Below are 26,455 nucleotides of genomic sequence, written 5' to 3' on the forward strand. Positions count from 1 at the left end.
GAGAGTCCACCTGGAGTCCTCTGCCAGTCCTGTGTGCTTAGCGCTGGGTCCCTCTGCTCTCAGCAAATGCTTCAGCACACAGCTAAAAACCTAGAAAGCGGGACCAGGAAAGTGGTGGGCCACCTGTAGACCACTGAGTACCTCTTAATGACCCCAAAACCAACTATTCTGTGCAGAAACTGATCTGTCCTTCAACCCTAGTAGGTTGATGGTTTGTTCTCTGTGGGTTGTCAGGATTATATGATCCTAATTTATCAAGACCCTAGAAGTTTTTCTACAGGCTGATACGGATTCACGTAGGAGTAAGTTCCACTGAACGCAGTGAGATGTTCGCTTTTGACCAAATGTGCATAAGATTGTTAGGTTAGTGGGGTTTTTTATATGACTGCTGACTTCTTCAGACTTCTAAAAAATAATAATCGGAATCATTATTTTAAGCACAGACTAGAAACTTGGATATATACCAGCAGAGACTAGAAGGCTATCCAGGCTCTTGCTGTGACTGGTAAACAATTCCATTTTTATCCTACAGTACAGAAAATGATTGCTTATTTTTCTCATAAAACTTGTCCTCGTATTTTGCTAGGAATCAAGTCTCAACGAATGGAATAATAACTCCAAAGGCGTTATATGATTTAGACCAGGGTGGTCCAATGTGGGGCCCTCGGGCTGCATTTCATGTCACGTCCCCTCGCTGCCTTCCCAAAGCCATGTAAGCAAAGTGCTGGGCTTTGGGAAGAAGGTGGGAGGACTCTGACAGCGTCCTAGAGTCCTCCTGCCTTCTTCCCAAAGTCCAGTTAGTGCTCGCCCAGCTTTGCAAAGGAGGTGGGAGGGTTTAGGACCTTGCCAGAGCCTTGTGTCTCCTTCCCAAAGCCCGATGCCTCACTTAGCTGGCTTTGGGAAGGCAGCATGAAGGTGTGGGGTGTGTCTGTCAAATTTTGGCCTCGCTCCCCCCCCTCCAAGTGACAAGGTAGTGTGCAGCCTGCAGGTTCCACATCAAAGTCCTCTTGCGGACAGAGCTTTCCAAACTGTGTGTTGTGACACGTTAGTGTGTTGGCTGCAGTGTGTAGGTGTGTCGTGTGAATGCCCCCTGTGCTCCTCCTGGGGCTGGAAAGGGGTTAGTTTAACCTCCAGTTTGCTAGTAAAACTGAATTACTGCGTTCAGAAATGATGCATGTCTAAAAAGTGCGTCACCAACATGAATAGTTTGGAAAGCTCTGCTTGCGGCCCACTTGGTGTGAAAAGTTGGGCTGCCCTGATGTGTGGCTTTAACTCCTCTTTCTCCTTGATTACTTGTTCAAATCCTGGCAACTATGTGATGGGAAATGAGCAATATAGAAGTAGTTGCTCATTGGCTCAATCTTTTTCTCCCCCAGGGCAGGTGAATGGAATAGAGTGTCCTAGAAAACAGGTGTGGTTGGCTGGCTAGAACCCTTAACAGGAGCACTCTGAATTGCAACATTGCCTATCAGGTCTCACTTCCTAAGAGCTACAAAACATTTCTGGTTCCCCACACTAGATGCTGGCAGTCAGCAGCAGTATGGGATAGCAATGAGCTGAGTATAGATGCTCAAGCAGGTTCTTCTAATGGTTTTGGCACAACCAAGGAAGTTCTTCGTGCACAGACAACCCAGTTTCAAGCCTCTTAGGTTCCGGTAGAGTTGTCGTTTCCCCCGTGGCAATGTCTTTCCTCTGCCAGCTATTTTTAATCAAATTCTGATTCTTTATGTAAGGAAGAAATCCCATTGAACTCGGAAGTTGAAACTTCTAAGGAGTGCGTGGCTGGAATCAATAGTGAAACGTGGGCAGTCTCTGGGCCTGGGAAAAAGAAACCACATGCGATGGAACTTTCAGAAGTGTTTCATCAGCTTTGAGATATAAAAGCTTCAAGCTGAACAAGAATGGCTGTAATAGTTCCTGCTGGCTTGGTCAGAGAGAAGCTTCCTGGTTGAACAGCTGCATGCGATCATTTCGGGAATAATAGTGGGAAGCTTGCATATTTAGCTTGCTTTATTTTAGCCATCATAAATCACTGACTCATAATCGTCCAGTTGTGCCTCTTGAGTCACCAGGGTTTTGAAGCGCCTTTTTCTTTCAATAGGTATGTTCGCTTGCAGCTTTTGAGATGATGTACAAAAATGAAATTCACCAGTAACCCACTTTGCTGTAAACCTGTTGTGTACCTCCTATGGCTGATCCTTTCCATATCTTGTTAAATAATTGTGAGAAGTGGACTTTTTGGAATTATGCCTGATTCCGGAATGCTCTGCGCATGTAAATCCCTCTCACAATGCCATAGCAGGGCCAGCAGCAGTGTAGTTGCAGTGAACAGGTGCCACCATTATTCTTTTGAGATGAATACAATTCAAGCTCAACCAATAGCTGCAGTCCCTAAGCACGTTTGGAAATATGGTTATTGTTCTTCTTTCCTTCTTTAGCCCTTTCAGAGCACTTTAAGTTTGTCATCTTTCTCTTAGCAATGTAAGGCAGGTAAGGCTGAGAAAGAGAGAGAGAGAGACTTCTATAAGGCCTCCTAGGAACCTTTATAGTTTCCTCGCATCATATCAGTTGTCCTGAATGCACTGGAAATTAATGGGACTAAAACCATCTTCCGGTGTTCTGGTTGTCAGAACTCTACTCGGCCAAGCTGATAAGGCCTCATCTTCCTCCGAGCCAAGCCTTTGAAATCGCCTCCGACGTGTTTAATGACCTGAGCCTTTGATAAGGCCTCAAGCACATTCTATCCAGTAGGGTTCCCAGCACAGGGAAGAGACGAGAGGTTTGGCTACATTGTAAAGAGTTTTATTTCTAAACTACGCAGAACAGAAAAGACACCCTCTCTCTATGAAAGCAGAGAGCAACTGAAACAAAGGAACAAAGGAAACAGGAAACCATTAACGTCACATCCCGTCTCCCTTTCCCGTGAGACTTGAAGGTCTCTGGAATGTAAACAGAGTCCTGTGACTCCACGCAGCTGCACAGTGATAAGAACAGAAACTAACAATGGTGCCAAGCTTAGTAAAACATGTGAAAGAGAGCCATTCACCATTCTTATTATTTTATTTATTAATTTATATACCAACCTTATCTTCCAGTGATCTCAAAGTGGTGCACATGGTTCTCCTCCTCCGCATTGCATCTGCACAACAAGCCTGTGACGTAGGTTAGGCTAAGAGATGGCAGCTGGCCCGAGGTCACCCAGTGAGCTTCGTGGCTGAATGGGGATTTAAACCCTCTTCTCCCAGGTCCTAGTCCAACACTCTAATCATTACATCACATTGGTTCTCTTGTTGCCCTCCCTGAGCCAGAGTGCAATGTGTTAAGAGAGCACCTGAAGAGTGCTTTTATTTTCAAGCAAAACATGTTTTAGGAGCAAGGTGTCCTTAAGGGTGCTTTGTCATTCCAGCTGAATTATCACCAGCAGGGCTCAAAATCTTTCCATGGACGGACAGGGAAATTGGTGGCTTCTGCAACAATTTGTGTCAAATGCATATATTTCCTATCTTACTCCAAGGAAGTGCTGAGGGAATGTAGATGGTTCTCTCTGCTTTCCTCCCCTTGCAACAGCCCTGTGAGGTAGGTTAGCCTGGGAGATGGTGACTGGCTCAGTGGCAATTTGAAGTCTCATCAGTTCAGTTGGCTCTAACCATTACACCAAACTAGGTATTTTAAGCATTTGCAGAACTGTCAGCCTTTGTGTGTGGACTGTTTACTCGCTATGTAAACAAGTCCCAAAAAACATCAGTGGGCTTAATATGAACTATTGTTATATGCAAAGAGACTCACAAAACATTGTAGAAGTTGTGCTCTTCATCTGCTTACTGTGTTTTGATCTGCTCAAGAACTATAAAAATACTTTCCCCACAAGAACCAGGTATCTCATTCAGTCTTTCTTCCTTCTATAGAAACTCTTACATCAGGCTGGACTTATATTGAAAAGCTGGTTTTGACGTAAAATTAGAAACGGAAAACAAATGCTAGGGATGGTTTCTTCTGTGTACACAAATGGAATGCACGAGATACTAGATCTTAGGGCCTGGTTGTGGCTATCTGGTTTCCTTGTGAATATCCAAACATGATGGTGGTTACCTGACTGATTCGTTGTGAACAGAAGCTGTTGTTTTGCACACTCCTGTCACAAGCTGAGCGGACAGATGAACAGGCAAATACCCCCCTCATTTCATGCACACAAATATTCTTACATTTATGAAGAGAGATTTTCAATAGAAGATAAGGCCGTTGTTACCACAAAATTAAAGGCACTTGCTTCTAAGGAAACCTCAGTTCTTTAAAACTGAACAGATGATGGCTATGTGAAATTGCAATCTCTGGTGCCATCTGCTGGGCGACTGTTTTAAGCAAAATGAAAGCCGCTCAAAAATAAGGCAGGCACTTCTGCATACATACACGGGGGATGCCCTACCTAGGTGCACAGAAGTGCAAAAGTTTGTGAATTAAATGAAGTGACTTTAAGAAACAACAACCTGCCTGATAGATGATGACAACAGGGCAACTGGATTGAGAGAGAAGATGCAAATAAAGTGGAGGGATAGCTTTCCCATCTCCAGAATATTATTTATAACAGGCAGAGGCAAACTCGGCCCTCCAGATGTTTTGGGATTACAACTCCCATCATCCCTAGCTAACAGAACCGGTGGTCAGGGATGATGGGAGTTGTAGTCCCAAAACATCTGGAGGGCTGAGTTTGCCTATGCCTGATTTATAATTTCAAATTGCTGAGATTTGGGACTATCAACCCTGTATGCAACACAACAAGGAAAGCATTGGGTGGGGTGGAAAGGTGCCCTTTATGCCTTCCCCATTCTTGAAACTCACCACCACTCACCACCCTGAGATCTGAACCACACTGCAAGGCTCTTGTAGGCTGGCTGGAGCTGTGAGAGGGGCAGAGACACACTACATTGTTTTGTTTTAAGAGCCACTTGTACTTAAATATTTTCACCCACAGTTGCACATATGATAGTGCTTCTTCCAGAGCTTTTTGACGGGTTGCAATCTGCAGCTTATGATTGGTTTCAGCCATAACAGCAGTTAATGGGTTAAATCGAAAAGTGTATTATTCTGCTATACATTAAAAAAATTTTGTTTGACATAGTGGCGAGTGAGACTGGTGGTGCGTGTGACAGCTTTCACTTTGAAAATGTTATGGATGAAATGATGACAGAGCACTTATGAAAATCTTTAAGGGGAGAGAACCTACATTTTATTAAATTGAAAGTAATAATTGGTTTGGACAATGACTTCAGGTAAATTTACCTAAGAAGAGGAAGGGTTTTTCTTTGTATGGCATTTGCTATTATCAAATAACTTTTCGAGGTTTCTACATCCTGGCAAAAACACAGACATCTGTGTTGGTGTTGGGACTCTTCTGAAATCTATAAGTGACCTTTATTTGTTTTGCAAACAGGAGATTTTATTGGTAATTGTTTGCATAAAAAGCAGCTTGCTTGGATTATGTTAAAGAAACCAACATGAGCAGTTAAAAGTTGCTTTAAGTTGCTGGTACCTCAGGGTGAAGTGTGCATAATAAATAGATAAATAATCCCGCTGTTTGTTTTTCCTTTTAAATAATCAAGAGTGGCACTTGTATTCATGCTTCTGTTTAGCAAATATAGTGAAGACACACATAGTGTGGATTAGTGCTAGGCACTCGATGGGTTAGCTTGTCTTGGTGCTTTTGCTATATAAAAAACCCCTTCTTTTCCTTACAGAAGATTGCACCAACAATTTGAAAGTTACAAAGAGCAAGTCCGAAAAATAGGTGAGGAATCCCGCCGTTACCACGGAGAGCACAAGGACGATGCGCCAACATGTGGAATCTGTCACAAAACTAAGTTTGCCGATGGTTGTGGCCATTTATGCTCCTACTGCCGGACAAAGTTTTGTGCCAGATGTGGAGGACGTGTTTCTCTGCGATCAAACAATGTAAGTTTTCTACTGCATGCAAAACAGAGCAATGTTGATTTCCATCACTAGAACACCCTACCTGTGCAAATTTTTTTTTTGGCATTGGTTTCCTTTTCTTATTTCCACACCCCAACTCCTTGAACTTCATTGTTTTGCTCACTCTATATATTTGTTTTCAGAATTCCTAGCTCCATGTTTTGTTTGTGCAAAATCAATTTCAGAAATAAATAAAAGAGGGGAGCTGTTTTTTTTCCACTTGAAAATGATTGTGACAGACACAGTGACAAGCTATAATAATGCTTTTCTCATGGAATTCTGCATTAGTACTGTAGAAAAGCTACTTTGATTTATACACCCTGAAAATTGTATATGGTCTTGTGCAGTTGCCAATGACATTTATAGAAAGTAGTGTCACATGCTTGTATACACAACTAAGTAATATTTAGAGCAGACCTTTTGGAATTAATGGACCTAAGTTGGTGGTGTTCATTCATTTCAATAGATGTACACTGAGTAGGACGACACTGGAGACCACCCACTGTACTTTACACGTTGCAGAGTCCAAAGGGGGGAGCCATATTGCTTCTAGTAGGGACGAAACAATCCAAAATTCTTATGTGTGAGGGGAAAGTGCATCCATTTCTGCCCTGTGGATTTCCAATTTCTCCTACCAGTAGTACATGGTCTCTTGCTCACAGCCCTTTGGATCTCAGCTATTCCATCAAAACTGGAGTATTGAATCCTGATGCATCCATTTCACTATTATTTATTTTATTTTCTGCTAAAATCCTTCAGGTATCTGCCCGTATGTGTGTGGTGCTATAGATATTTTTATTTAAACGTGCTGTGTTTCATTTTTGGTAAATCTTATGCTTACAGGAACACAAGAATTGCCTTGTTTATATCTGCCTATTAATGTTTTCCTCCTTTTTCTTTTCTCTCTTTCTTTTATATTTTTCTCGTTTTTCTGCTTCCCTGGATGCTTTCCCAAAGGAGGACAAAGTGGTTAGAATCCATATTTCTTCATATATTATTACAGTGTTCTTTATGTGAAACCAATTAATGCAAATTATTTTGACTAAATGTTCGGTTGTAAAATCCAGATACTAAACTGAGGAGATATATAGTAGCTAAACAGCTTTTCCTATTATAAATTTGTATTTTTCATAGCAGTAGAACATGCAGGTAATGCTTTGGGAGGAAGAAATATTATTTATTACAACCTCTTTTTACATTACATAGGAAATCAATATATCAAATTCATAATTTGACAGGGAATAGTAGTAAAGTTATTTCTTTGTGAAATTGAAAGGTATCTAATTCTGGTTTTTAACTTTGTTGTTGTAAATGACTTTGATTGTCAAATCACATATATAGATATTCAAACCATTACACTGTGAACGTTATTTTTTTAAGGTAGATTTTCTGGGAAATCTAACCAATAATATTTTATTATTATTTTTTTACAAAGAAAAGTCCAATATGTACTTCTAAACATCTACTCTCTCTGCAAATCATGCATGTAATATGAATGTTTTAAAATCACCTTTCTTATTTCCTCAATATGCCTGTTGGTGTGGGGAAAATAAAATTTAAAAGGTTAATGAAGATGCCCCATGAAAATTGAGTGCACACTGTAGAACCAAGATGGAGAATCTGCAACTCTCTAAGTGTTTTTGAACTAAAACTCCCATCAGCCCCATCCCCATTCTAGCCACTACGGCAGGCAACTCGTCTTTTGAGAGCTCCTGGGAAGCTTCTAAAGAATTCAGGTTCTATTGACGCAATGTGAATAGCAGTTTGTGCGGGAGGACTAATATCCCTTTTTAAGTTCAGGGAGTGGTTGGACTTTCAGAAGATGGGCATTTCATTTTAGTCAGTTTATTCATTCTAAATTAGTAGCCAAATTTCTTAGCTATATGTGTTGGCCAAACGCAGAAAATGGTTACCATGGAAGACCATTGCTGTGTAACATGGCATCCTGGAAGTTGAAAATATACACTGTTTAGGAATTAACCAGGAGCAGATTAATTTCCCCCTCTTAAATTTGGGACAGAAAAAAGTACGAATGTATATACCTTGAGCTATAAACCTAAGTATACTTCTCAGAAAGCAATACCTTTTGAGCTTTGTGGAACTTAATCCTTGAAGAAAACATATTTAGGATTGGGCTGCCAGTTTAACTGAAATGAACTGAGATCTCTGAGATCACAGCCGAATAACTAGAATGAGGACCCACTGAAACACTGGTGCATCTGGGCCTTTCTTTATGAAAGTACGCATAAGACAACACCAAAACTTGAGGCAGCTTCAGATGCTCTCTTCAACACACATATTCTTGGCAGTCGTGGTGGATGGAACAGGATCACTTAGCATACACGTGAAAGGCACTGAAGGGGTTCTTTGGATCCCAACCTACATACGTTGATGTTTGCAAGGAGTTAATAACTACTGGTATTAAAATAATTTGGATATATATTGCGCATTAAATCACCTTCACTTTGGACAAGTGCTTGGAGCTGTTTCTGCTAACCAGAATCTGCCTAGACGCCTTTTCTTTTAGATCTCCACCAGTTTCCTTCATTTACATGTAGCAATCCTACATCTTCAGTGCATATGCGGACGTCATTGCCTTAAGACAGGGGTTGTCAACCTGGTCCCTACCGCCCACTAGTGGGCGTTTCAAGATTCTAGGTGGGCAGTGGGGGGGCGTTTCTATGGCACAAGCTGAATCCTCCTTCCATCAAGCCCTGGTGGGTGGTAAGGAAATTTTACCATCAAGAAAGATGCATTAGTGGGCGGTAGGTATAAAAAGGTTGACTACCCCTGCCTTAAGACATCCTCTTGTCAAGCCAGACCTGTTCAGCTGAACGTATTAATTGATGCTATTCAGTAAAGCGCATCTGAAAATGTTCTGCTTTGTTTTGCTGTCTTAAGCAGAGTGGTTTACAATTAATAATTTGTAGGCCACAGTATTCTGAGATGCTAACATAGTCACTGTATTTACGAAAGTGTCCCGAGAGAGGAAAAGGCACAAATCTAAATGCCATCATCTAATCAGTGCCCAGATGGTCAAGGCTTTAGTCTCAAAACCAGCGGCAAATCTTGGCTATTGATCCATTTGTGGCTCTAGAAATGTGAACTCTGATGGTGAGAAGCCTCACTTTAAAAGGGAGCTTGCACACGGATCTTCGGGTTTGATAAGTATCGCCCAGGTTTCCAAACGTGTTTAGCTTTCAAGGATAATACTGTACAATGTGGTCAATTGTGACACCAGGCTGGGGACCCAACCATGCTGTTTAAGGGGCATGAAACAAACAATTGAGTTGGACTACTTATTTGAAGCATCGTGACTTCTGTTTGCTCACTACTAGGGCATGTATGCAATCATTGCTGGCCAAAGGACAGCCTCCTTTTTTGGTTAATGTGAAGGTCTGGGCTTCATAATTAGAAGTTAGCAAGAAGTACCAAGGATCATCAATTTGATCAGTAGTGAAATGGCTGTACTTTGTGCAGATAGCAATGCTGTAGCAAGATGAGATCAAAGACATTCTGTGTTGGATACGGCTAGCAAATATCACTTTATTTCTTCCGTCTGTGGAGTAGGAGCACCACTTTAATCATCTGGAGAGAAAAAAACGTGGCCACTTCTAATTTACATGAATGTGCATTTTCCCATGTCATTTGCCATTATAAGATTACAGTGACTGTAATCCTATGCATGTTTACTCAGAAGTAAATCCCATTAGCTTCAATGGGGCTTAATCCCAGGCCACTGTAAACAGCCATACTTACCTGGGAATAAGCCCCACTGAATTGAATTGGATGTATATTTGAGTAGACATGGCTATGATTCCGCTGCTAGTTTGATAAATGAGTAGACTTTTCAATATTCACTACTAGCTAAATTTATTTACAGTTTTTGTATATTAAGGAGAACCTGTATAATAGCAGAATAATTTCCTGAAAACAACATGATTATTAGAGATGGATGTAATCTGTTCTTTCTCTCTCTTTTTTGTTATAAAGAACTTTAATCCTCATCCAGGATTAAAACTGTGTATTTTTAGTACTGCTGTGTCCTAGATAAAATATATTTTCCCTGTATGTGTTATACATGCCTTATAGTATTTGGAAAATACTTGCTTTGTGCAGCATTTTTCTGCTGATCCATATATTAGTGTTGCATTCAACTAAACCATTTATTATTATTATTATTATTATTATTATTATTATTATTATTATTACTACTATTATTATTTCCAGTTTCTACAGATAGTCAAACAAATGCTAAGAGAGGCTATAGGGATAGTGTTGCTGCTTTCAAAGTTTTGCATTTTTTAAATGTGTTGAATTCAGAGATAGACTTTGGAAATTGTGGGTTGTATGCAACAATTTGATTAGTTCAAAGACTTGTGCTTGTGAAATAGAACTTTCCTCTTCTCCTCCCCTGTGTGCCCCTGCCAAGTTTGTATTTGTTTTCCACCGAATCCTCTGGAGCAGATTTTGGGGAAGTGCAAGGAGAGGGAGGGCCGGTGCAGTCATTAGGTGGGGTGAGGCAGCTGCCTCGGGCATCAGAAGCCCCTGAGGTGTCACCTGCCCATTTCCACCAGGATCTTTCCAAAATCGCACGAGATATTGTGGAGGGTGCAAGATCTTATTTGAAATAGAAGCGATCATTTCATGTGCATCCTTTTGTAGTGAATTTCCCACTTAACTTTGATTGTTTCTATCAACTAGCAGGTCTTAACAAACTCAGTTCTTTTGTTTTGAATGATAGAAACCCATGGCAATAACAGTATTACCTTATATAACATTTTGGGGAAGTAGTAAACCAGAAATGGGAAACTGTCACTCTAGGTGGGTTGAGCTATATCCAGGTTGAGTCAGGAGTTTCTTGTACCTGTTCCTCTATAAGTTCTTGTCTCACTTCCTGAATAGTGTGCCCTAAGCTCCCCATAACAAATGATTGAATGTGGCGATTCCAAACATAGGGGGTACAGTGTCAACCAGCATTGCAAGTGCTGCTCCTCTTAGCAGTAAAGTTAGTCTTCTGTCCAGTTAGCTTTTTGTCCTGGCTTCTTCTCTTTTTTTTTTTATAATAATTTTTTATTACAGATTTTTATAACAACACAAACATATAACAAATACATAAACAAACAAAAAACACAATCAAAACAAAAAACATGTACCATTTCATATCTTAGTTTCTTACACCTTTCTTCCCCGACTTCCTCATGCCTCCCTTCTCTGTATTCCAAGTTCTTATCAATTACTCAGCAAATCTTCCCTTATTTTAATAAAAATTCAAGCTAATCTTCCTTATTCTCCTTGTCTTAACCATTACTAATAGTAACCATTTACTTTCCAATCCAACATCATTCTAACTCTCATTAATTTTGTAGTATTTCTTTAAATAGTCCTTAAACTTTTTCCAATCTTCTTGCGCTGCTTCTCTTCCCTGGTTTCGGATTCTGCTCGTCATTTCTGCCAAGCCCATGTAGTCTATCACCTTCATCTGCCATTCTTCCAGTGTGGGTAAATCTTGCGTCTTCCAGTACTTCGCAATGAGTATTCTAGCTGCTGTTGTAGCATACATGAAAAAAGTTGTATCTGTCTTTAACACCCCTTGGCCGACAATACCCAAGAGAAAGGCCTCTGGTTTCTTGGTGAAAGTATATTTAAATACCTTTTTAAGTTCATTATAGATCATTTCCCAGAATGCCTTAATCTTCGGGCACGTCCACCAAAGGTGAAAGAATGTACCTTCCTTTTCTTTACATTTCCAACATTTATTATCAGGCAAATGGTAAATCTTTGCAAGCTTGACTGGGGTTATGTACCACCTATAGATCATTTTCATAATATTTTCTCTTAAGGCATTGCATGCCGTAAATTTCATCCCGGTGGTCCACAACTTTTCCCAGTCAGCAAACATGATATTATGACCCATGTCCTGAGCCCATTTAATCATACTTGATTTAACCGTTTCATCCTGTGTATTCCATTTCAGCAGCAAATTATACATTTTTGACAAATTTCTAGTACTGGGTTCTAACAGTTCTGTCTCCAATTTTGATTTTTCCACCTGGAAGCCAATTTTACTGTCCATTTTAAACACTTCATTTATTTGATGATAATGCAACCAATCTCTCACCTTCCCTTTTAATTTCTCAAAACTCTGCAATCTCAATTTGTCCCCTTCCTTTTCCAAGATTTCCCAGTATCTTGGCCACTTTGACTCCATATTAGACTTTTTAACAGCCTTTGCTTCCATTGGCGATAGCCACCTTGGAGTTTTGTTTTCCAGCAAGTCTTTATATCTGACCCAGACATTTAATAGTGCTTTTCTGACAATATGGTTTTTAAAACTTTTATGTGCTTTAACCTTGTCATACCACAGATATGCATGCCACCCAAAAATATTGTTAAAACCTTCCAAATCCAAAATGTCTGTGTTTTCAAGAAGCAGCCATTCTTTCAGCCAGCAGAAAGCTGCCGCTTCATAGTACAGTTTGAAGTCTGGCAGGGCAAACCCCCCTCTTTCCTTTGAATCCGTTAATATCTTAAATTTAATTCTGGGCTTTTTGCCCTGCCAGACAAATTTAGATATGTCTTTTTGCCACTTCTTGAAACAGTCCATTTTATCCATTATTTGCAATGCTTGAAACAAAAACAACATTCTTGGCAATACATTCATCTTTATGACTGCAATTCGACCTAACAAGGAAAGCTTTAAATTTGACCAAATCTCCAAGTCTTTTTTCACTTCTGTCCAAGTTTTTTCATAATTATCTTTAAATAAATTCACATTCTTAGCTGTCATGTTTATACCCAAGTATTTCACTTTTTTAACCACAGTCAACCCTGTCTCATTCTGAAACCTTTCTTTTTCAACCTGTGTTAGATTTTTCTCCAATACCTTTGTTTTTGACTTATTCAATTTAAATCCTGCCAATTGACCAAACTCTTGGATTATTTCCAAAACTCTTTTCGTACTAGCTTCTGGCTCTTGCAATGTAAGTACTAGGTCATCTGCGAATGCTCTCTGTCCTGGCTTCTTCTCTTAAATAACCTGTCAAAAATGATACCGCAAATAGTCTGTGAGAACTACTATCTCTTTTGGTTATCTAGGGGTTACTTAGACTTAGTGAGCTATCAGTTATTTAGATTACGTAGCAATGACTTATGCTGATGTGACAAACTTCAAAGGAATAGAGTTTGTTCAAAAAGAATAGCCATGTGTCCTACTTTACCGAAGATGGTCTTCTATTAAACTAGTCCAACTATGGGTTATTGATAAATAACTTTCAGAATGCAGAGCGGACACCTTGAACAATTAACTTGAACAGTAGACTGAGCAGGCATGCAAATAATCTCATTAGCCTACTGCACTATGCTGAGAAATATTGTGTTTCTATTTATAGTAATTGTTATTTCTAAATTTGATTTTTTAACCTATAATTTAGCGTATGATAAATGTTTGTGAACCTGTGCCCTCTTTTGTCCTCTCCCTTGGTGATATGTGGCTATCCTAGCTAAAAATGTTTATTGTGGCATACATATCTGTGGTTTCATAAGATTGTACAGTGGTACCTTGGTTCTCGAACTTAATCTGTTCAGGAGTCCGTTCAACTCCTGAAATGGTTCAAAAACCAAGGCACAGCTTCTGATTGGCTACAGGAGCTTCCTGTACTGAATCAGAAGCCGCGGAAACCGCATCGGATGTTCGGCTTCTGAAAAACGTTTGCAAACCGGAACACTCACTTTCGGGTTTGCAGCGTTCGGGAGCCAAAACGTCCGAGTACCAAGGTGTTTGAGAACCAAGGTACAACTGTATAGGGTAAAAACTCACCACCCTCCCTGGTTTTACAGTGAGGCCAAAAGATAGAGAAATAGTTCCCAACCCTTCCCCACTACAGACCACCTTAAAGATTACTCAAGGTTTTGGCAGATTACTTAAATATATATGCCTGCTATAGCAATTGTAATACGCTGTGCTAGATGTTGTATAATTTTTAATGGTATTGTCTTTCTTTCTTTCTTTCTTTCTTTCTTCTTTGATTTTTTGTGTTTTATTTTATCACCATTTGAATCCATAGAATTTAAACCACAATACAATAAAACACAATGTAAAAAATAAAAGAAGCAATAGATAATTAAAAATCCAAATGCACATTTAATATGGACATGCCACAGACCAGCTGCATAAGCCTCATGGACCACTGGTGGTCTGCAGAACACAGTTCGGAAATCCCTGGACTAGAGCAATAATTGTAATAACTGAATGCAAGATACATAATTGAATTCAAGATGCAAGTAGAGTGGGTTTTACTCATCCTCATCTCTTGGTCACTTGTGTTAATTTAGCATAGTAGGGAAGAAAGTTAGTATAGATGCCTGAAGTGGGAAAACTACTTTCAATATTGAGAGAACCATTCCCAATGCTTGCTGAGCCCAAGTTCTTCAGTATCAAATAAGGAACAGCACTAATGTAATGCGGGTGGCGTTGTGGGTAAAACCTCAGCGCCTAGGACTTGCCGATCGCATGGTCGGCGGTTCGAATCCCCGCGGCGGGATGAGCTCCCGTCGATCGGTCCCAGCTCCTGCCCACCTAGCAGTTCGAAAGCACCCTTAAGTGCAAGTAGATAAATAGGTACCGCTTTATAGCGGGAAGGTAAACGGCGTTTCCGTGTGCTGCTCTGGTGCCGGTTCACCAGAGCAGCTTCGTCACGCTGGTCACGTGACCCGGAAGTGTCTGCGGACAGCGCTGGCTCCCGGCCTCTAGAGTGAGATGAGCGCACAACCCTAGAGTCTGTCAAGACTGGCCCGTACGGGCAGGGGTACCTTTACCTTTACTTACTAATGTAACTGCTTCACATCAGAGCATTCTATTGGAAACTTGCATTGCAACTCTAAGGACAGTAACAGAAAGTCGTGAGAGATTTAAAGACTACTGATTTCAAAACGAATGCACCTTTGAAGGATATGATTATGCTTTTGCTTCTCTGTTTTCTGATCAGTAGCAGCTTGTTACCGTTAGGAGTCTTTTTAAAAGCGCACGCACACACATATTTCAGTCTACTTTTACTTCTTCAGATTATTATTATTGTCTAGTGATTTATATAAATGCCACTTTCGTTCTTACTTCAAAGTATTTACATAATTCATCCTTGTCTGCATCGCCACATTTACTCCTTCCAACTCTCTTCATTTGTTCTTTCCCCCAGTTGTGTATGTTAGATTATAATCTATCTATCATCTTTGTTTATGAGACACTACTTGATTCCATGTACATCAGTGATGCTTTATAATTTATATATAGGCATCTTAAGAATTTAGGGTGACATAGTTTGGGATTCCTCTATGCCATCTTTACAACTGTATGGTATAGATTAAGCTGAAAGGGAGTGGTTGGCCAAGGTGACAATTATCCTTTATGGCTGACCTGAAATTTTCAGGCTGGCTACAGATAGGGACACGGGTGGTGCTGTGGACTAAACCACTGAACCTAAGGCTTGCTGACTGGAAGGTCAGTAGTTCGAATCCCCGCAACAGGGTGAGCTCCCGTTGCTTGGTCCCTGCTCCTGCCAACCTAGCAGTTTGAAAGCATGTCAAAGTGCAAGTAGATAAATAGGTACCACTCTGGCAGGAAGGTAAACGGCGTTTCCGTTCGCTGCTCTGGTTTGCCAGAAGCGGCTTAGTCATGCTGGCCACATGACCCGGAAAAATTGTCTGTGGACAAACGTCAGCTCCCTCGGCCAGTAAAGCAAAATGAGCACCACAATCCCAGAGTTGTTTGCGACTGGACTTTACTGTCAGAGGTCCTTTACCTCTACCCTTTTTTTTTTTTTTTTTTTTTTACAGATGGCCATTGTTTTAGAGACTTGAATTCAGTAATGGCAGAGTTGGTGATACACATTTGTTCACTTTTTTTCTGCCCAACTGTTGTCGCTGGTTAAAAATAATGCATATATTTTAGTAGAGCTTCAATAACCTGCAAAACTTATTTACAGTATTTCCTGCTTATTCAAGTGACCAGCAATTCTTCCTTTCCCTTCTCTCTCACACTAGAGCTGATGCAATCTCTCATTTCTTCATAATGTGGAACTTTCCAGATCTTGGCTCTCCGGGTGTGATTGGCTCTTCAGTCAGATTGTTTGTATGCAGTACTGCTCTGAAGTCTAGAGAAGGAAAAGTAAAGGGATAAACGTAATCTTGCATGCAATTATCAGCTACTACCAAATATTACAATATCTCTACAGCAGGGATGGGGAACCAGGGACCTTCCAGGTGTTGTTGGGTGCCAACTCCCACCAGCCCCAGCTTGCATGATCAGAGATGATGAGAGTTGTTGTCCAGCAACATCTCAAGGGGGAACGTTCCCTACCTTTGCTTTATTCTAATGGTGAAGTCAAAGCCAACTTTGAATGAGCTGCTGGCTCTTCTCAAGCTGCTATAGAGAGTTGTCAAATGAAAGCACATATTTCTGAAATTGGGTGGTGCTAAATTTGACAACCTTTCTGAAAGCACAACAGGAACTTGGATAATGAAAAGGTAGAAGAAGGCTATGACCTTTGAGATGTCCCAGCCGTCGCATGAGCTGCTGGGTCACAGACGCCCCAGAGGTCAGAGAAATGAGAACCTACAGCTATTGGTTTAGCTGTTGTGGTGCCATGAATATTAAGATATTAAACTACCAGCATGAGGGAAATAAGGAGTCATGATCTTTTGTCAGAAAGGAGTATGAGGAAGTGAAGAGACAGTACTGATGCACTTGTGTTCAGTTAAGCTGAGTATGTGAAAGGGGTGCATGAGTGATTATGTGTATGAATAGGGTGAACAGCAGGCGTATGAATGCAGTGACTGAGAGTGCAAGATCTGAATGAGGTAAATGGTGAATGTAAGTGTAGCATAGGCAATGACATGGAAGTACAAACAATATATATCTATCAGTGAATTTTCACAGCTCTACTGGTTGAAATGTAATTAGAAAACAAATTCCATACATGAGAATAAGATAGGTTATATGTAAGAAAGTAAGGGCTAACTAAATTTAAGGTTTCTTGGAGGTTCCTACTTTACCTTGCTTTTTGTTATTAAGTACAAATCAGTTGTTTTTAGATCAACAATGGCTGCAATGCACATTTAGATGACTGAGTGATGCTTGGGGAACATTGGAGATGCAAAAATTTCCAGAAAATGGAAAGCAGGGAAATAAAAGCAAAGCAAACTTTCCTTAAATCTTCACACTTCTGGTTGATCTCCCACATATTTCCCAAGTTCTGTGACTTTTTCTGAAAAAACCATGAATATTATCTCTTGTTCTCATTTAAGCCTCTGCTGTGGGATCAGGCTTTCCCCCTCTCATCTTCTGCTAGAGCTGTGCACTAAAACACTTTGAAACCTGGAGTAACTGGCTTCTGACCTCCACAAGAATTAGTTGTGCCATTTTGTCTTCTTGTACTTTTGTGAGAAAATGTCCAGGTTCCCCCAATACAGACAGTCCTAATTTTCCCTTTGTCAGAAAGTCCTCAGATGTGCTTCTCTTTGGTCTCTGCTCTTAGCTATTGTGGCCTGTTACTTTTCATATCTCAGCGCTTAGATTTCTTATTCCCAGTCAGCCAATTGTTTAATTCAGCCTATGGAACGGATTTGACAAACCTTGCTGTTGCAAGTATTTATTATTAAATGTGAATCAAAGGTTTTTAACGAATGATGATCATCGTGTACGGTTTTGCTGAGTTGCATTGTTTAAGATGGCTGGCTGATTGGCAGGCTTTTACTGAGCTTTGCAAACTCATAAGCCACAAGTACCTTATTTCTAGTAGGTCTTTTCTATTCCTCTTTTCCTTCAACGATTTCTTTATATCAACATGGAAATTAATCTCTACTAAGGATTGATATTCCCTTGTGTTCCTAAGCGTTGCCATGCATCGGCTTTCTTAAATGATTTAATCTTTCACTACTGTGTGACACCACTGCCATTTTTAACAAGGTCATTTTTATCCAGAGAATGCCTGCCTTCTCTAGGCCTTTTCCATGAAATGTGGATCTCTAGCCTCTGAACATAGGGTTACCTTTTACCCCTAAATTGAGGCACCTGCAAATCCCGACCTCCTGGAGAGAGCATTCTATATCCACTTGGTGTCAACAAGACTCCATGAACAAAATCTTGATTATCATATTTGAAAAAGGTGGTGACGTTTTTAGTGATATGGAGTGATCACTCACATCTTCCCTCCAGCCTAGAACATACATTCATGTTTTGGATGGCAGCTCATTATATGCCTCCCATTGTGTGAGTTTTGTGCTTGTTTTTGGTAATGCCCAGCCACATTAATACAGGTAAGTGCCAGAGAGCTGAATGGATTGCTAATACTTAAAGCAAAATTCTAATCTCACTTAAACTTAGTATCATAGAAATAGCTATTTTGAACCATAGACTCTCATTACCATCTAACTTCTCCAGATCTCATTCTTCTGCACTTCTTTTCCTTTCCTTTTCCCCCTTGCCTAACCAGAAGTCCTTTCCTTCTTCCATGTTTGACCTGCCAGTGTAATAACTTAAGATCACGGTTTCTCTTAAATTGTTGCAAACGACAATTTACAGACTGGTTGTCAAAGGTATTTTTTGATGCATCATAAAATATTTTTGATATCCCTATACTGGCGCAAAACACACCACAGCATTTTCCTGTCCTGATCTCCTTCTTTCTCAGCGTCCAAGTTTTCCATGTTAATCTCACGATGCTCTACCCTTTTCCTAGCCTTCCCCAACAAATTTAACTAACCAAAACCCTTACATCCCCTTTTCTTCCCCGAAGTACATTGCTTCTCCTCCAGCTTTCTTTTTTGAAATCGTAAGATATCCACTCGGATTTATTGTAGAGCACTGATACTTTCTCTCCCCCTTCCTCAAATCTTCCACCCCAGATTTACTGAGTTGCCCTTGTGCTCGGTAGCACAGATAGCACAGACTTAATCAACTTAGCCTCAGACCTTTGCATCTGGAACAAGAGGTGGGAGAGAATTATGAAAAGACCATGGACACCCCAGAAGGTAGGAGCAACAAAGGTGAAAGTTGGGGAGGGGGGAGCCCTTTGTTGTCCCTTTGCAGTAATGTTTGTTAACAGATTCATGCAGCATTCACATATTAGTCTAGTTTTCCTGCCTTGATTTATTTTTAAACCCACCCCCCAGAATTTCAATTGCTGTTCTGAATATTGGTTTTCAAATGCAGGAGCTCCATTTATACAAGGGTCTTACATCTTAAGACCCTTAGCAGTAACAGAGCTGACAGTGAAGCCCAGAATGCAGATTGCTTCACATCTGCCCATAACCATATTCAGCTCACTCAGAAATGCTTTCATATGCAGGTGGCTGTAATGTCTGTAAATGATTCACCAATTCCCAATAAACAGGTCCTATCCTGCCCAAATTAATCCAGGTGAGGCAGCAGATCAGGGTGGATAATTTCATCTCACCAGCAGGCAAGGTCCTTTCCTCTTCCACTCCATGGACTGCCCACTTGTTTGTCACCTGATGGCAGGTGACAACTTCAAAGCTGTGGAGTAAATATCACCCCCAGGCTAGACTGACTTGAACAGGCTTAAATAGTGTAGGTTTGGTAAATCTAAAATGTACATCTCTCGTGTGACGGTTGTTTTCCATTGATGGCTCTAAAGGGAAGGAAGATTCTCCTTGGTTGGCAAAATGTTTCCAGAGGTGCCAATGTATTCTGTATGTTTACTGCCTTTTGCTCTGTGAGGGCTTGTTTTAGATCATGAATTTTCATGTAGGACCTTCTCCAGTCCAGCATCTTTTTCTACTCGGTGCTTGCACACATTTTGTTTACAAAATAGTATTTATTTACATGTGTGACTAGTTATAATGGATTTGATTAAAAAAGAATAGCGCTGAAAGTAGGTGCTGAAGCAGTTTTCATGCTTCTGCTGGATTTAGATGCATCGTTCTCATGTAAAACTTGAGATGGGAATAAGACTGTGATATTTACTTCCAAATATATCTTGTGATATTTACTTCCAAATAATTGTGAATAGGTTTGTACTGCTAGAATTTTAAAAATCATGCAGTCGCTTAATAATTTCACATAAAAAAGAGAAGCTTTTCCCTGTAGCATTATGATAAACACAGACATTTTAAAAATAAAAGGAAGCTTCGCATGATATTCTAGTGTTTGCATATCTGCAATGGATTGCAGTCTTTCTGTTCTGTTTAGTACACCTGTCTTTATGCAGCATTATTGATGTGCTGTTCACTGCAAAGGGGGGAAAAACCTAATATAACCTCTGGGGATAACTGGTCATGGTTTGAACTTCTATTAACCAGGAAAAATGATTATCTTATGTAAGATTTCCCCCCCTCTTCTACAAAGCAAATTCTGTTGGCAGTGACATAAGATTAAATTTTGAATTAATAAATGCAGCTTTAGTGAATAACAAGGGAATGAAGAGAGAAAAAGCAATCATGCCCCTTTTCTTCTCCTGCAATCTCTCCCTACCCACCTGCCCGTAATAAGTCCCCCAAAGCATTATAAGGCTCTTTTTTAAGCTGGCTTGTATCCTGAACCTGTTAGTGATTGGGGATATACTTCAACACTTTGCTGCAGGTTCCCACTTGTTCCTTCTGAGGACAAACCTTCTAATGTTCTGTACCTATTAGTTTGGCAGCAAAATGGGGTTACTCACAAACAAGGAAGGGGTTTGTGTATCGTTACAGGACTTGCCACCCATGTAGGAAAACAAAGTATAATAAACCCAAGAACATGGCCTCCAGGAGGCAGAAACGTTTGCAGCAACTACAAGGGAGGAGAAGGAGGAACAGGGTGGTAAAAATGACTGCATTGAACTGTGGCTAGCATCTTATAGTATCCTGGGGGAGGATTAGGGTTTAGGGAAAGTGTGTTGTGTGATGTTCATATCCCAGTACTCACTTCCCTCCCCTAAAATCCTGGGGTGGGTGGGGATATTATACGTTTAAAGGGCTGTAGGATTCAACAGTATCTGTCCCTCATTGTACCGCTTGGGTCATGGGCTAGATGAGTTGCTTTTTACTCACTTATTCTCAAACCTCAGCAGTTATGCTTATTGAGCAAGTGCACTATTGGACTTAGCTTCAGCACTCAGACATGTAGTAGTACATGCTATTGTACTATGGGAGGAGGGACATCCCAGTTGTTCACACACACACCCTCAATTCATTACGTGCCTCTGACTTGTCTATTTTTCAGCCCATGTGTATGAAAATGCCAGTATCCAACTACATGCTATGCTTAATGCTTGTTTTTATTTCACTATAGCCATTGAACCCCATATTGCTTTGGGGATCACAGGACTGTGCAGAAGGGATTGCAACTGGGAAGGGAAGGGATAAATCTATCCTTCCTGCACACAGTGATCCTGATAACAATTGTGTGTCCCCACCCCTGGCTGCTGTAATTAATTTAAGAAAAACAGATATAGCTGTATGCTACCACATGAAACACGATGTGCAGTTTGACCCTCAGAATTTATGAGAGGAATATGATAGCTCAGATAGACCAGTGATGAAAATGAAATAAGAGCCTGAATAGAATGGAAACATAAAAATTTAGTGCCACATAAAACTGGCATGTGAATTAGGTTGCATATCACTGTATGTGCAAGATGCTAGAAAGGGAAAACATCTTAATAGTTTATGAATCTAACCGAGCTCTATATCTTCTGAATTATTATTTTTTTCAAGCAAAAGTGGGCAGTGCTTTGCAGGCTCATCCGTAAACCACAGCAGTTAGAGTACTTGAGTTTAAGTCAGCTTTACTCTCATTGATTTCACTGAGCCTAGATTGGCTCACATTCAGATTTTCTGATTTTACTAGTTTGTTGATCAGACTGACCTGCCATAGGCAGGAGCCTGAACCAGAGTGAAGCTATGCCAGAGTTTAGCACCATAATTATGTGAAGCATACATCAGTGGCAGGCGAAGCATTCTTTGTTTCATGTGCATTTTTTAAAAAAAGCAATGAAGGGAAGGGAAATTGCTGTTTTGGCTAGACTTTATGTAAACAGGGCAGAATCTATCCTCATCCATATGTCTGATATTAAGGCGTACCTGTTTTTGTGGCCTCCGGTTCAATAAATAGTATTGCGGCTTATACTTTGATCAGCCCCCCCCCCCCGTTCTGAAATTGTGTCAGCTATATAAATTAAACAATCAAGGCAAAAACCTTAGTTTTTCTCTCTCCATGAGCCTAAAGTAGGCAGTAAAAATAGGGAGGGATGAAATTTGAGCCATACAGGCCTACAATCACAGATTTCTAATGGAGGAGACACCAAAGCAGTATCTTCATCCCCTGAAGAATTTTGAAATCAATTGAAAATTCCTTGTATATTTGTTAGTTAAGCAATATTTAGAGAAGAATGGACATTTGAATAAATTTGACTGGGTTCCACCCTTTGTTTATTTGGTTTATTGTATGCTATCCTTCATCCATCGATCTCAGGGTGGTTCATAGCACTCTTCCCTATTTAGGGAAGATAACAGAGCGTTAGCAACCGGATCTGGACCATGTTCCAAAAACAAAGGCTTTAATACTAATATGAAAGGGTCTGGGGGTGAAGAATCTTTGCTGTGTGCATCTGTATTCTCGCCCCACTGGCCTACTGAGAGAAGTACCATGATGCTTGATGCAACTGATTATATTTAGATTACTGCCTGTTGTAAATTATAATAGTTGACATTTTGATGTTGGTGGGGGAAATGGTTTAATCTAATTAGTAGACAGAATACATTCCCCTATGCTGTTTTTGTTTTTAGGAACACCATCCTCCTGAACAAATATAACCAATAATGTTGTCATCAAAACATAATGTTCTAACAGAATCTGCTTGGTGTGCCTGACAGCATGATACATCCTGCAATTCTTAGCTACGTTGTCAACATCTTGAGCCTCGCCAGAGTGCTGGAGAGGCTATGGAAAGCCATGTAAATCTGTCCCTTTTCCAAATCCTATATGGAAAGGCAGACTATATAAACTACTTAAAATGAAGACAAGCATTTCTTTGATGTGGATGATACGTTTTTATTTGTTCTTACCCGTAGTGATGATTTATTTGTTTTGGTCACTGGCTGCGGTGAAGGGAAACTAAGGCAAAGTAAAAGCTAAAAGCAGTGAAGGAAACAAAAACCAGAGCAGCCTCAAAATGCACATAGCATAAAGCTACTTTGAATCAATAGCCAACATCCAAATTCAAACTCCATAAAATGTGACTTAAAGTAGATTTGCTATTGCTTTGCAGAGCTGTAGTGGTAAGTTCAGTGCTTAACGGTGTTATATAACACCTGGTCTTAAATGTAGCTGTAGATGCTGGATGAACTTGCAAACTCTCTGGCCAAGGATTGTGTGCTGAGGGAACCATAACATTTAGATCATGTTGATTTTTATGTTCCTGACGGTAGGCTGTGTGAACCAGCCTTTTCAGTTCCACAATAACAGAAAATTGCTTAAGAGATAATGCATTTTTACTCCATGTTTGCGCAGGGAGCAGTTAAAAATTCAAAAATGTAAGTGCCAAGTTATGCAATGTGTGGTGCGTTTGCAATTTCATTGCAAGGATTTTCATGTTTTGCTTTCATGTTGTGTTAGTACAGGAATAATGTCTCTGCTGGCCACAGACTGCAGTGGGAAGGGCCAGAGACAGTAAGTGTGAGGCTTATATGTGGTTATGAATAAAACACTCCAGACTGTTCACACGAACGCAAGCATGCAGTCCTTTTACTTCTCTGAAGCATGTTTCCACCACAGTGATGTTTTCACATGGATCTGTGTGTGAATCCTGGACTCATCATTTTGAGATTAATCCTGTGTGTGCTTGACTCTTTATTATTATTAGCATAAGTGTTGCCACACAAGGGGGTAAGTGAGACTTACATGTGATAAGGTAACACATGGGAAGATTTCCACATAGCATGAAAATGAACACTTTAACCAGATCCACACATAAAGATATGCTAGAATTTCTGGTTTATCGTGGCTTCCCAGGAGCAAATCATATTGCCTAATTGCTCCTGCTTCATTCCTTCCCTGGCATGACCAAGATAAACAAACATAAAGCCCTTGCCTTCCTGTTAAGTCCAAACCAGGGATAATTGTTGTTTTTTGCCACATAACAAGCCACAATCTACAAGCGAGGAACAAATGCTGAAGACGTGCCTTATGGTTCCTTGGTCGTTGATATTTAAGGTTTTTGTTGAATCTATATTTTTCTGTCCCATTTGGAACAGTTTTCTGTGTTCTGAAACAGTAATTATGTTTTTTATGACTGTACATTTTATTGTTGTAACCTACCATGAAATCTTACGGTGGAGAGTGGTTAAGAAATCTTATAATGAATTAAACGATGGCTCCAGGCTGGCTAGTGAAACCTAGGTTGTAATGGAATTGCAAGCCATTATCCTGGGGTCAGATGAAATGGAAGCGAAGACATCTTGGTTGGTTTATCCCACTCACACCTGAGGAGGAGTGAAGCAGAGTGCTCTGGCAGCGTTGCTGCTTCAGCATGCTCCTCAGCCCTGATAAATCACAATAAGCCAGAAACCCAGGCTCAGTATTCCGTGCAAACGCAGAATGTCGAACACAGACTGGTCCACTTTTAACAGTGACAGCAGTTTGCCTCTCAAAGCTTCACACATGCAAACATGTATGTGCTTTATGTAGGTACACAGTAACCACATTGATGATTTGCTGAAATGCTGCATCAGGACGCACCCAAGAACAAGAAATGAACTGCAAATTTATTTCTTAGCAATCTATTCCAATTGCACGTTAGAAGCAGTTAGAAATACATGCAGATTCTAACTCTCTCTAACACAGAATCCTCCTTAGAGTTCCTGGTGCATTGCATGGAGGTCCAGAAGCCACATTAAAGGACTGTAATCCTTCATCAGTGTGTTTGTTTGGTTGCCTAACATCTGTGGATTGTTAAGATAAGTTATTACACAGACCTGCTTTAGTTTAGATTAGTTTGGACCATGGCCCAGTATTTTCAATCAGGATATAATTCCTGCATGCTGCTAGATTGCTTGCTCCACATACTTCCCTACACAATATTTTTTCACTAAGCGGCTTTCTCACTGAAACTGTTATATCACCTCAAGGTTTGTCCCCCTCCCTCTTTGGAAGAAGGACTTTTGTCTCTACCCCCCCCCCCCTTTCTGGACCTACTGTAGCTCAAGGCCAGCGGCCAAATTGCATGTATTAACTGAGCTCTGGAGCAACTTCTAAACAGAGATGGTAGTGTAGTCTCTATGTGAGTATAATACAGATTTTGTTCATGTGTAATTTGTGGCGTGTGTTGTTGTATGTGTGTATGACAAAAGGTTTCAGTTTTTAACTCTAAATGCTTGGTGTGTGTGTATGACAAAATGTTTCAATTTTTAACTGGTTGGTTGTTGTAGGCACAGCATTTTCACATATATAGGTGTTGTTGCTTTTTAAAAAAGTTTGTGTTTCTGTGTGTGGATAGGTGGTTGGGGTGGATACACATGTATATTTGTGCCATGGCTAGTTTAGTTATTTAGGACACATAGTTTCATCCAAAATAAATAATCACAGTATGAAGCTGTGCAAGTGCATCAGTATAAATTGATATTCAGGAATGTTTCTTTTGAAGATCTGTGTGTTTCACATATGTTGCATTAATATCCAGAAGCATCTGTCAGTGTTGTATGGAAAATTAATGTTATGGATGCATTGCGGAAGGATAAAGACTACAGCTCTGTGCACATTTACCAGGGAGTAAGCCCCATTGAACTCAATGGTGCCTACTTCTGAGTAGACATGTGTGGGATTTTTGTGGTCAATCTTATTTCATATCAATAGTTTATAATTATATTGTGTTGGGTTTTGGCTTAGACAACTTTTTGAGGGCCCCCCCTCAATACAGCACATGGGCTCTATAAATAGCTCCACTAATGAACATTTGTTTCAATTTGCTAGTTTTGATCGGAAACACAACAGGGTGCATGTTTCGGTAGTAGTGAACTTGGGGACTTTTGAACATCTGTATCTAGGCTATGGAGTTCAACCCACAGAAGTCACTGGCAAAGCTCCCAGCTATATAAGAGCTGAATGATGCCCTTATTTTTCCATCTTTCCATGAGCATCAGATGTGTTATGTTTAATTAAAATATTGGATTTTTGCTCAGATCTATTTTGACACATGCTATACACACACAAGAAGAATCTTACGACTGCTTGCTAACAGGCAAGTGTAGTAGTGTTAACTGGTATTTTCATTTGTTTCTTTTGCAAATGTTCACTTTATCTGGAGTTGGAAGTGTTTTTTCTTCTTCCTGTTTATTGTTGAAGTTGCCTCTATTATTTCACTGCAGCTATATTTTTGTTTGTTTTTGTTAAACTAAAACTGATTGGTCTACTGCAGGTTTTAAGTTTTTGATGAGATTTTTAAAAATATTTTAACACATGAATGTTTTTTTCTTATAAAACCATTTTCTCTTTTGTGAA

General features: G+C 40.1%; 1 protein-coding gene across 50 annotated transcripts in view; it reads left to right on the forward strand.

The window, feature by feature from the left end:
- RIMS1 (regulating synaptic membrane exocytosis 1) overlaps nucleotides 1–26,455 on the forward strand; it is a 232,049-nt gene that overhangs the window by 72,155 nt on the left and 133,439 nt on the right. For 47 of the 50 annotated variants that reach the window (XM_053381174.1, XM_053381183.1, XM_053381178.1 and 44 more), the window contains exons 2-3: nucleotides 5,733–5,946; nucleotides 6,922–6,933. In XM_053381174.1, the coding sequence (XP_053237149.1) occupies nucleotides 5,733–5,946; nucleotides 6,922–6,933 (226 nt within the window). The remainder of the gene's footprint in view (nucleotides 1–5,732; nucleotides 5,947–6,921; nucleotides 6,934–26,455) is intronic. The other 3 variants (XM_053381177.1, XM_053381226.1, XM_053381176.1) reach the window with 2 other exon arrangements.

This window comes from Podarcis raffonei, chromosome 3 (genome assembly GCF_027172205.1).
Source record: "Podarcis raffonei isolate rPodRaf1 chromosome 3, rPodRaf1.pri, whole genome shotgun sequence".
Lineage (NCBI taxonomy): Eukaryota > Metazoa > Chordata > Lepidosauria > Squamata > Lacertidae > Podarcis > Podarcis raffonei.